Source organism: Centroberyx affinis, unplaced genomic scaffold (assembly GCF_046629955.1).
Source record: "Centroberyx affinis isolate AG114_WGS23_722 - 3 ecotype Tasmania unplaced genomic scaffold, CSIRO-AGI_Caff_v1 ptg004418l_1, whole genome shotgun sequence".
Taxonomy (NCBI): domain Eukaryota; kingdom Metazoa; phylum Chordata; class Actinopteri; order Beryciformes; family Berycidae; genus Centroberyx; species Centroberyx affinis.
Genome location: NW_027282096.1, coordinates 5,001 through 17,500, shown reverse-complemented (window position 1 = coordinate 17,500; position 12,500 = coordinate 5,001). Strand labels below are relative to the sequence as shown.

The 12,500-nt window shown below is 42.9% G+C and overlaps 1 protein-coding gene across 1 annotated transcript in view; it reads left to right on the top strand.

The window, feature by feature from the left end:
* Nucleotides 1-2,151: 2,151 nt before the first annotated feature.
* LOC139665011 (integrin alpha-IIb-like) overlaps nucleotides 2,152-12,500 on the top strand; it is a gene marked incomplete at its 3' end in the record, with an annotated part of 15,310 nt that continues 4,961 nt past the window's right edge. The window contains exons 1-6 of the mRNA XM_071543946.1: nucleotides 2,152-2,446; nucleotides 4,605-4,735; nucleotides 6,345-6,445; nucleotides 9,912-10,077; nucleotides 10,893-10,942; nucleotides 11,412-11,457. Of these exons, the coding sequence (XP_071400047.1) occupies nucleotides 2,292-2,446; nucleotides 4,605-4,735; nucleotides 6,345-6,445; nucleotides 9,912-10,077; nucleotides 10,893-10,942; nucleotides 11,412-11,457 (649 nt within the window). The remainder of the gene's footprint in view (nucleotides 2,447-4,604; nucleotides 4,736-6,344; nucleotides 6,446-9,911; nucleotides 10,078-10,892; nucleotides 10,943-11,411; nucleotides 11,458-12,500) is intronic.

Sequence of the window (12,500 nt, the reverse complement as noted above, 5' to 3'; positions counted from 1 at the left end):
ATCCTTTATGTGCTTATTTGTGCTCATTAAGCTTTATTAAAAGTACTGTTTGCTTTCAACGTACCTGCTACTGTTTATTTATTTTTTATTTTTTTTTACATATTTTACATATTGTAATGATGTAGTGCAGGTTAACCTCTAGTAGAATGAAGAGTATTTTCTACATCCATTAGCACAGTCTAACTTTGCAATGTTACAAATCATAGACCTAGGCCTATTTCACTTTAGCTTAATAATGCTGTTTAGACAAAAGCGCAAACAAAGAGTAAATTACAAATTGATTAATTGACAGGAGATAGTAACGTCTGACGTCGTCAAGGCAACACGTGATGTCACAAAGTGCCGTCCCATTCCTCCTGACTCTCACTCAGGCTCTACAGCTGAGCAGCTGACTCAGTTAAGACCCTGAGGCTCAGGTCCTGGTCCAGAGGGGGACACTGGGACTGGGGTCAGAGGTCACAGACTCCTGCTGTTGATCCACTCATTATAATACTGACTGCTGGTGAGTCATATTATATTATCAGAGAGAGAAGAATCATCTGAGAATAACAACAAGTTTATTGGCTGGGTTTCCGTTATCCGGTAATTACTGGATGCTTAGAGGGAAAATAATTCCCTCTAAGCACAATTACTGGATCATTGTGCTCCTTGTGTTACTGAGACTGAGTTACAGCAGCAGGTTGAGTTCTGCTCCCAGTCTATCTCCAGACCTGCTCCCGGTCTGTCTCCAGACCTGCTCCCGGTCTGTCTCCAGACCTGCTCCCGGTCTATCTCCAGACCTGCTCCAGATGAGCAGCTCTGAGTCTCTTTCAGTAAAGTCATAATAAATATCGCTCTATGTGAGTTGATTTAAGTGACATGAGACACAACTGGGGAGGATTTACTAAATTGTTTTGACTGTAGCGTAATGTATTAACCAATCAAGAGCGATGTGTGTGTGTGTGTGTGTGTGTGTGTGTGTGTGTGTGTGTGTGTGTGTGTGTGTGTGTGTGTGTGTGCTGGGTGAAGGTCAGATGCCTTTACAGTTTATTTTCATGACTTTTTGCTGAGCTGAGCTTTTTACATATTTACTGTGTTGTTTTTCTTGGTTGTCGGTTGCGTATTTTGTAATTGGCCATGTGTGATGATGGTTAACGGGACATTTGGCATTGTGTAATGGAGACAGCAATATGGCTATTTGGCAACAAAATACATGTCAGAAACGAAGTAAAGTGCAAATCTTCATAGTAGATGATCCTATTTTTCTATTTTGCATGGTAACGTGTGTGTGTGTGTTTGAGAGAGAGAGAGTTATGCACGTGAGTCTATTGACGGGACTTATTTTATTTGGAATATAATGTAGAAGCAAAAGTAGCTTACTTTTCAATAAAAAATATTATAAATCTACACGCCTTGATGATGTCATTTTTTATATAGCCTGCCTTTAAGCTCAATAAACACAGATAATATTTGTCGGAAAGCCTGTTTATTGGTTTATTTTTCATGAAGTGACAAATCAGAAATATTCAGAGTAATAATGACAGCGAGACATTTTACAGTAAAACATCAGTGAGGTTTGATGAAGGAACAGAAACAGAGTGAACATGTGACCGATAAAGAACATTTTACATAGAAATAAATGAACTGCAGCATCAGGAAGGAGCGGAAAACAACAACAAACCGAGGCCAAGAGGGAATGAATGAAAAATATGCATGTTATGAAAAAATATTCAATATAAATATATATGTGTGTGTTATGTGACGATGAGAAGAACATTAGAAGGTGAAGAAAAGAAAACAGCAGAGTGAAGCGGACAGGAAGCTTTTATTTTTTATTTTGAGCTGCTGCTATCAACAGGAAACAGACACACCGCCTGTCTGTCATCTGTCAGAGCACACACACACACACACACACACACACACACACACACACACACACACACACACACACACACACACACACACACACACACACACACAACTCCGTACTTCTTATGTGTGTGATAAGGAGGCTTTATAAAGCTGAGGAAAACTCATAACTGCTTCACTCTGCAGACAGAGAGAGAGAGAGAGAGAGAGACAGAGAGAGAGAGAGAGAGAGAGAGAGAGAGAGAGAGAGAAAGACAGAGAGAGAGAGAGAGAGAGAGAGAGAGAGAGAGACAGAGAGAGAGAGACAGAGAGAGAGAGACAGAGAGAGAGACAGAGAGAGAAAGACAGACAGAGAGAGAGAGAGAGAGACAGGCAGACAGAGAGAGAGAGAGAGAGACAGGCAGACAGAGAGAGAGAGAGAGGCAGGCAGACAGACAGGTGAGATGGCTGTGTGTAGGTGTGTGTATGTGTGTGTGTTGGTGTGTGTGTGGTCAGGTGTGTGTGTGTGTCTGAACCTGCTGGACGAAGCGTCCGTCTTCAGCGGACCGACAGGAAGTCTGTTCGGATTCTCTGCCGACTTTCACCGGATCAACGACACGTAAGTCTGGCCCCGCCCCCTCGTTAACTCCTTAACTCCTTAACTCCTTAACTCCTTAACTCCTTAACTCCTTAACTCGTCATCCGTTCATTAACACACTAACGAACCGAGCGGCTAACCGAACCCGACGGACAGCGGGGCGTTCGTGTCACGATGCCGCCGCCGCAATGCATTCTGGTCTCTCTCATTTTATTGTGTTACAGTATTTTTCGATTGCTAACATGCATCAGTCAAACTGAAGTCACATGGGCTGTGGTCCAATAGTGTTTCTGCTTAGGAAGGTTCCTCACTGAGTGAAATGACCTGGAAGTTTCTCAGTGTCAGCCATGATAAGAGCTGTTTGAATCCTCTAAACACAAAGGAAAGGAGCTTCAATGCTTCCTTACTTAGCTCCTTTAGCAGAGGAGACACTGGAGCCTCCTTTACCAAAGGAAAGGAGATAACGCCGTCCCACAATTCCTTGCGGCAGCGGCATTTAAAGCGGCGCACCGTTCGTCCGTTCACGAAAACAAACGATCAGACCGACAAGAGACGCAGATCATCATCGAGTTCCCGTTGCTTATTCAGCATTTTCCATCTTATGCCATAACTTGCTAATATGCTAATATGTTCTGAACAACATGTTAAACCCAGAGGAGAACTATGAACGTTCCTCTGCTGTGAAATGATGAAAGTGAAGTTCAGGTTGTAGAGGAACCTGCTCAGGCTGCTTTACTTATTTCTTCATTCTGAGCTTGTTGTCTTGCAGCTTTAGGAAAATCATTCATTCATCTGACTTCAGTCTCAGATGTGAAGCTCTTGCCTTAAAGTCTGGATCAGACAGAACCACTTCAGAGCATCAAGTCCACATGTCAAGCTGTTTACTGAGCTGTGTGGTGGCTCTTAAGATATTATATGCATAGGCTTATAATCAGATCATAATCAGCATATTGACCAGAACACAGAAGTCTGTCTTTAGAGAAAAAGGGATATGAGACGTTTTTATCCAGATGATGTTTTTAATTCAACATGTTTGAAACTTAAGAATGATGATATGTTTTTATATCATTTTTTTGACTGTTCGACCGCAGCCCAGGTGACCAAACTGAATCATTTTTCGTTGCTTTCACACAAAATGCATCAATGACATTTTCCAAAATCCATGAAGTCTTTTCTCCTTCAGACTCCACCAGCTGCTAAACACTTTATATCTGCAGCACATTTTTCAAATGCTAACACACTGTTTTCAAAACTGTTAAAAACACATTCAAACAGAATGATGGCAGATTTCGTGCATTTCTGCAGTAACCATATTAAAAAATATTTTTATTTTCCACAAGTAAATTACTATATGCAAAGATATAGAAAAAATAAAGGATAATGAAGCAAATTGCTGCATTTCTGATTCATTCTTGTTACATATACTTTAGTACAGTCAATAAAGTGAAAAGGTGTTATTCTTATTCTATAATGAAATACTGATTTATGTGAAAAATCATTCAAACTTCAAAGATAAAGGTTCATCATGTATGTGCTGCTCCCTGTCAGTGTGTTTCAGCTCAGTGTGTTGAGTGACAGCATCTGCTCTCTGAGGCAGAGCTGCTGCAGTGTTCTGCTGAACGAGCTTATTGAGACTTTATGAAGAGTTTTGGTGCTTTGAGGTTTGGAGGAGAGATGAACTGTTGGGCCAAGATGCATGCTGGGAATGCAGACTGGATGAAGAGGTTAGAAGAAGTGGCTTCAGTATTGACCGATGCTTGTTAGCAATTGAAAAAAAACTGTAATAACTTTCTTTCTCTGTGTGGTTTCCTCCACCATTGGACCATGTGTGTATGGATACTGCTCTAGTTGGCCTTCTGTTGTTCATGCTGAGGCTCTTGGGTGATTTCTCTGTGTTCTATTTCTATGTCTAGTGCTAGTGTTTTTTCTTTCTATGTCTCCCTCCATTGGAGCAGTGAGTCTTAGTCCAGCCCATTTGCATCTTAAAGTAAAATTAAAGTAAAATGTATGAATTAATTTATGAGTTATTGTATTTTATTTTTTTTGTTTATTATTGTATTCAACAAACCCATTGTATGATCTTTCCATGCAGCTGATCAACATGGAAATCAAACTAAATATTTCCAGATGAATCTTCATATCAACAAAATAAACAACAACAATCTCTTTTCCTCTGCAGGGCCTTCGTTCTCATTGGAGCTCCCAGAGCCAACAGCAGCCAATCAGGAGTGAGGGAGGGAGGGGGCGTGTTCCTCTGCCCCTGGTCACCTGGGGGAGGGGCCTGTGACATCATCGACTTTGATCTGAAAGGTGACCTTTGACCTCATATAACACTTCGGTCCATAATCCCAGTGAAGAGCGCTCTCTAGGGGATTATGGCTAGCTCATTGGCTAAAGATCGCTAACTAGCTCATTGGCTAGCTCAAGAGTTACCGTAGCAACCAAGAAAACTCACTAACTAGCTCATTGGTTACCACTAGAGTTACCATAGCAACCAAGCAAGATCGCTAACTAGCTCATTGGTTACCACAAGAGTTACCATAGCAACCAAGGAAGATCGCTAACTAGCTCATTGGTTACCACTAGAGTTACCATAGCAACCAAGCAAGATCGCTAACTAGCTCATTGGTTACCACAAGAGTTACCATAGCAACCAAGGAAGATCGCTAACTAGCTCATTGGTTACCACAAGAGTTACCATAGCAACCAAGAAAGATCGCTAACTAGCTCATTGGTTACCCCAAGAGTTACCATAGCAACCAAGAAAGATCGCTAACTAGCTCATTGGTTACCACAAGCTTTTGGAAAGACGTCTTCACTGACTGTGTTTACATGGACTTGAGTCTCTCCGGTTATGATCGGGTTTTTGAAGTATCCTGTTTTTGTGTTTGCGCATGTAAACATCACATCCCGATTTCAGAAACCCAGATAAGGCCTTATCCGGGTTTTGAGAAACCCGATCATGTTAGCCGGAGTATTCCGAATGAAACCGGGATCCTGTTGCATGTAAACATCTGATCCTGGTTTCTGACCGCTGCAGACTACCTGCAGGCGCTTCAGCCGAGAGACGCAACAGAAAAACAACAACAACAACAACAACAACAACAACAACAACAACAACAACAACAACAACAACGAGAGCGTCTCACTTCTGCAGTGACGAGGAAACAGAGTTTTGTCTTTCGGTGATGAAAGAATTAAATATACTTGGCAGTTTAGATGGGAGAAAGCATGGAAATGCTGACTGAACTGGACTCAAACTGGACTGAACTGGACTCAAACTGGACTGAACTGGACTGAACTGGACTGGATTGGACTGGACTGGACTGAAGTGTTCTGGATCACAGTCTGCTATAGAAGTATATGAATGTTCCTGTCTGGTATGTCTTACCAGTGTAATGAAAACCTGCAGCCTATGAGGCTTTAAAGGAAAGTGAAGTCTGTAATGCAAAATAAATACAAAATAAATACAAAATAAATACAAAATAAATATAAAATAAATATATGTGGAGGAAATTAACATGAGACACATTCAGGAGAAAAGTGGTTAAAATTGGAAATGAATACAAAATATATAAATAAATAAAAAAACCCATACAAACATAAAGTTGGCGATGTTGGAAGTGACTCTTCTTCTACTGTCGTCTTCATTACAAGTAGAATTAGAACTTGTAACTTTAGAACATCACAGGAAGTAGAACTTTAATCAGCAGGGAACCAGAAGCTGGTGTGTGATGTCACTACAAGAGGCTGGACAGATTCTGATTAAATATGTTTGACTGTGTGTGTGTGTGTGTGTGTGTGTGTGTGTGTGTGTGTGTGTGTGCGTGCGTGCGTGCGTATATGTGTGTGTGTGTGTGTGTGTGTGTGTGTGTGTGTGTGTGTATGTGTGTGTGTGTGTGTGTGTGTGTGTGTGCAGGCGATGAGGACTACAGCAGTGCTTCTCTCCTCTATCAGGCCTCTAAGAGTCAGCAGTGGTTTGGAGCTTCGGTGCGATCAGTCAGCAACACACACATACTGGTGAGCGCGCACACACACACACACACACACACACACACACACACACACACACACACACGCGCACACACACGCACACACACATCCTGTTGTACCTTTTTTAATTTTTAATTTTTACGTTTATTAATTCATGCTGGCAGTAAGGTATACTGAAAACTACACAGAATTTTACATCAGAAACATTAAGATCATAAAGCATAAACATAAAAAGGCCACATTTGTCCACCTGAAACAAGACAAGTTAAAAAAAAAAGTAAGTATGTTTACATACAAGATTACCATGAATAAGTGGAGCTCAGCTATATTTTAAAACATGACAGTGTAACCTCTAGAGAACTGTTCAAAGTGATAAAACAAAAAAACATAAATTAGTTAATAGACTTAATTAGTTACTTCCTACACAGTTTATCAAAAAGGAGGCAATTATACACAGACTATATTCTCATCACCGGCTTTATAAAAAATGGACAAGCTCTTTTAAGATGCTTGATTAATTAGCCTAACTCCATGATGTTGGATAGGGGGATCGCTCATGACAACCCGGTATCATCTGCATATCCAGTGTGGAGCGTGTCCTTAAACACAGCATGACGAGCAGCCATGTGGAGCAGGAAGAGGTGTGGGGAAAACAGGCCCCCCTGAGGCACTCCACACGTCACATCAGTGTGTCTCCTCCCTGTGGGTCTCAACCTTTTTGGCTCATGAAGCATATAGAGTTTAAACCAACGAATGATTTTCCCTTTTCAGGTTGTTTCATTTGATTCATTATCAGAGGAGGCACAGAGGCTAAAAACAATTTAGTATTTTACAAAAAAAAAAGCAAAAATTAAGGAAAAATCTGAAAAAATAGACATGATAAAACATTTGTATAGCAGAAATATGTTTTTTTCCTATTCCATAAATCACCCCGCGACCCCCCCAAAATTATCTTGCGATAGGTTGAGAAGCACTGGTGTAACGGGTTAGGGTCAGTGACCGGTGTGTCACCAGCCTGGGACACGGTTCTGTGTCCAGTGTGTTTTGCATCAGTGTGATCGACCCGATCAGACTCGGACATGTCAGGCAGGACCAGCACTGCTGCTGGGTCAGTCAGTTCAGTCAGTTCAGTCAGCCAGGTGTGGGTAATGCATTACTTTACTTATTTACTCCCTGTAGAAAGTAATTTGTTAAACTACTTTTGCTTTTGCGTTACTCTGCAGCATCGCCTGAGATGCATTGTCACGTAAATGCCAGTTAACAATATAACGTTAAACCTCACATATGCCCACATATCAGCACAAATCCCTGTCCTCATAAGGAGGACATACACAAGATCTTTCTTTTATGCTCTTTAACACCACAAAGCCGACAGCAAAGTCGGTGAAACCAGCCCACAGAAGACTTCACAGGAAAATGTCGTGGTGAGAACAAGACTCACCTGCCCAGCAGAGTCCAGGCGGCTCTGGCAGCAGGCTAACTGCCTCAAAATAAAACTAGATCTTTCACTACTAGCTTTGTGTTAGCATGTTGGCTCTGCAGGTGCTTGGAGAGATTTGATGTCGTTCACAGCAGTGGATCGTTGTTTCTGGCCTGGGCACAGTTTACACTTCACCGTCACATTCTTCTCCTTTCACGCAACAAATTCAAAGTAATGTGCAGATCTCCACCTGATCTCCATCTGATCTCCACCTGATCTCCACCTGATCTCCATCTGATCTCCACCTGATCTCCATCTGATCTCCACCTGATCTCCATCTGATCTCCACCTGATCTCCACCTGATCTCCACCTGATATCTCCACTGCTCAAAATTTGTAGACCGCTCTGCCATTTTTGTCCTATCTCCCACACAAACTGTCTCTAGCCAAAGTCACACGAGAGGTCAGAGGTCAGAGGTCAGAGGTCAGAGGTTGTGCATGAAAAGGCACATTTGATGATTTTGTTTCTATCCGCCCAGATAATCCTGAAGATTCCAGATCCTGCAGATAATTGAAGAACTTATGTAACACAAGTAACGACATAATTGTTTGATTAGTTACTGTAATGTGATTACTGAATTTAGGAACCGTAACACGTTACATTACTGCGTTACAGACAAATGTAATGTGATTACAGTAATGTGTTACCCCGAACACTGGTTTTTACACACAGTGAGGATCGTGGGTCATGAGCTTCTTCATGATGAATCTCTCTTGGATTAATTTTTCCGACACAAGAAGTTAGAGAGATAGGTCGCCACTCGGAGACTGAGCCAGGGTTCGAGGTCCTCTGCATGCTCTTTCAGGTCCCAGGTCATCGGCCCACTTGCTTTTCGGGGATTGAGACGAGTCAGAGCCTGTTTCACTCGGCCTGTGCTGCAGAGATCATTCTGTACGGGGGGTTGAGGCAAAGGAGAAATGGAGAGGGGTGAAGGTTTAGTCCATCTTTCCATTCTGCAAAGAAACTGTTTAGGGAATTTGCAACTTTATTGTCCTCAACTCCCTCAATGCGTATTTTCCCATCTGATGGTTTAGCTCGTCCCAGGCCCTTATTAATGAAATCCTACAATTCCTTGGGGTTCTTTTTCTTTAGAGCCGGCATTTCATTTTTGTAGTACTTTATCTTTGCCTCATGTATGAGTCTCTGGACTGAGATTTTCCTCCATGTTGCTGTTTTCCCCCATTTGTTATAGGCCTTTTGTCTTTTCTTGATGGTGTGCTTTATTTTCTCCGTCATCCATGGTTTATCCAGTATTGTTGTTTTTTTTCCTTCTCACAGGCATGCACACATACAGTTATGAAAGGTTTCCCCCTTGGAGCTAATGTCTCCAGCCTTGTAAACAGCAGACCAGTCAGTTACAGCCATGCATGCTCTCCTTTCTTTCATGAGTCACTGACCGGCCTCTTCTCCTCTGTTGCTTCTCCTGTTTCCTCCATGCGGTGCCGTTTGGGCTCAGTAACAAACACTTGTGGTCACTAGAGCCGGGGGGGGGGGATGGACTGCTATGAGGTCTGTCATGTTTGTAAAAATGAAGTCCAGGGTGGCTTGCCCTCTGGTCTGGTGTTTCACTGTTTGCTGAACATCAGGGTGAGAAGAGATCAGCATTTTGGTTCTTAGGTGATTCAGATCCCCACACAGACTCAGGCCCATCCTTGGGGACGATGCTTTACCTGTGTTGATGGTGTTTATAAGATAATCACAGATGGTCCAGGGTCCTCACTGCTAGTGCTGAGACTGGGGGTCCGGTGAGAGTGTCGCTGTCACCACACACACACTCAATATCATTACTCTCCAGATCCTTCTTCTTTTTGCCTGCACTCTATCCTGTGCACCCTCCACTGTCCCCGTGTGTCAGACTAGTTCTGTACTGATAAAGATTCATCTGGTATATTTTCATGGCTCATGTTTCAGTGACACATCCTATATCAGTCTTGTTGATCAGGGATCTGTCTTACCTTTTACTCTCTCTGTCTGTCTCTCTCTCTCTCTCTCTCTCTCTCTCTCTCTCTCAGGCTTGTGCTCCGCTCTTCCATTGGAACGTTCGGAGGCAGGGGGCGGAGTCAGGGAACACTCCAGTGGGGAACTGCCTCCTATTGGACCATGTGACTGGAAGCACCGCCCCCTTCTCTCCCTGCCGAGGAAGCATGGTGGAGGAAGACTACAAACGAATGAGCTACAGTAAGACAGACAGACAGACAGGCAGGCAGACAGGCAGGCAGACAGGCAGACAGGCGGACAGACAGACAGACAGAGAGACAGAGAGACAGACAGAGAGACAGACAGACAGACAGGCAGACAGACAGTTTACACCAACAGTTCTCAACTGCAGCACATCTGCTGTTTGTGTCCAAAGTTCAGGAAAAGACGGTTCTGTCCCAACTGTTGTCAAACTGATTCTAAAGACTCTGCGTCCGGTCTCCTCTGGGTCCTAGTGCCAGCTGCTTCACAGCAGGATGGGGTTTGTGTTAGCAGCTAACTCCGTTCACCTTTTATCTGAGGAGCAGAAGCTTCTCAGACACTTTGGTTTACTTGTCATCGACATCATCTCGTGTTTGTTGTGGCGTTCCATCTACATGCTCCGGATGTTTTATTCACATCCTCAACATTAAATAACCTCAGGAACATGTTGATGGCCCAAAACTTCGTCCACCTAAACAAGAGTGAATCTGAAGTTGTTTTATTTTGATTGTTTTATTTTATAAACATTTTACCAAAGATCTTGGTGTGATCCTTCAGTTTGAAACAGGTGAAGTCTAGCCAGCTTTCTCCAGCTGAGAACTTAGTCAGACTCTGTCATGTTTCTGATCTACGTCCCCATTGGTTCTCTAGGATGCTGAGGTCATCGGTCATGTTCCTCAGGTTGAAGCTTAAAACAAGATTCAAACCCCATTTCTATTCTTTACTTTAACCTGCAGGTGTTTAAAATGCTTTTTAAAGATTTTAAAGTTTCCAATTCTGATCACCTCACTTTCTCTCTCTCTCTTGTTGCCTAGGAAACGACCAGCGCTACTGTGAGGTGGGCTTCAGCTCTGACATCACTAAGGTGAGGTGGTAGTGGGCGGAGTCAGTCTGACAGTGCAACGTTACACTGCTGAGTATGATGCTGAGATTGCTAGATTACAGTGCTGAGAGGTTGCTAGGTTACAGTGTTGAGGGGTTGCTAGGTTACAGTTCTGAGAAGTTGCTAGATTACAGTGCTGAGTGGTTGCTAGGTTACAGTGCTGAGATGTTGCTAGGTTACAGTGCTGAGTGGTTGCTAGGTAACAGTTCTGACAGGTTGCTTGCTAAAGGAATAGAACAGAAAAATAGAAAGCTTACATGAATAGAAGCAATATTCTACAGCAGTTACCACAGGAACCACTGTGTTCTAGAATGCCTGTCCTATGTTACTATGGTAACCACTGTGTTGTAGAATGCTGATGATACTATGGTAACCACAAAATCTGACTCCATCATCAAACTGCTGTCCTGTGAGCTGTCTGTTCAGAGTTTGTTTTCTGTGTCTGTGTCAGGAAGGCAGAGTGGTGCTCGGCGCCCCAGGAGGGTTTTACTTCCAGGGTGAGTGGCGACTCCTGCTGGCCACTGAGAGACATTACATCTGTTAAAATGCACAGAGCCACATATAGACAGTTAGGCCAGTCACACCAGAGCCATATATAGACAGAGTTAGTCCAGTCAGACCAGATCCACATATGGACAGAGTTAGTCCAGTCAGACCAGGTCCATATATAGACAGAGTTAGTCCAGTTAGACCAGGTCCACATATAGACAGAGTTAGTCCAGTTAGACCAGGTCCACATATAGACAGTTAGGCCAGTCACACCAGAGCCATATATAGACAGAGTTAGTCCAGTTAGAGCAGAGCCATATATAGACAGTTAGGCCAGTCTCACCAGAGCCATATATAGACAGAATTAGTCCAGTCAGACCAGATCCACATATGGACAGAGTTAGTCCAGTCAGACCAGGTCCATATATAGACAGAGTTAGTCCAGTTAGACCAGGTCCACATATAGACAGTTAGGCCAGTCACACCAGAGCCATATATAGACAGAGTTAGTCCAGTTAGAGCAGAGCCATATATAGACAGAGTTAGTCCAGTCAGACCATATCCACATATAGACAGTTAGTCCAGTCAGACCAGATCTATATATAGTCAGTTAGTCCAGTTAGACCAGAGCCATATATAGACAGAGTTAGTCCAGTCAGACCAGACAGACCAGAGCCATATATAGACAGAGTTAGTCCAGTCACACCAGAGCCACATATAGACAGAGTTAGTCCAGTCAGACCAGATCTATATATAGACAGTTAGTCCAGTTAGACCAGAGCCATATATAGACAGAGTTAGTCCAGTCAGACCAGACAGACCAGAGCCATATATAGACAGAGTTAGTCCAGTCACACCACAGCCACATATAGACAGAGTTAGTCCAGTCAGACCAGATCTATATATAGACAGTTAGTCCAGTTAGAGCAGAGCCATATATAGACAGAGTTAGTCCAGTCAGACCAGATCTATATATAGACAGTTAGTCCAGTTAGACCAGAGCTATATATAGACAGAGTTAGTCCAGTTAGAGCAGAGCCATATATAGACA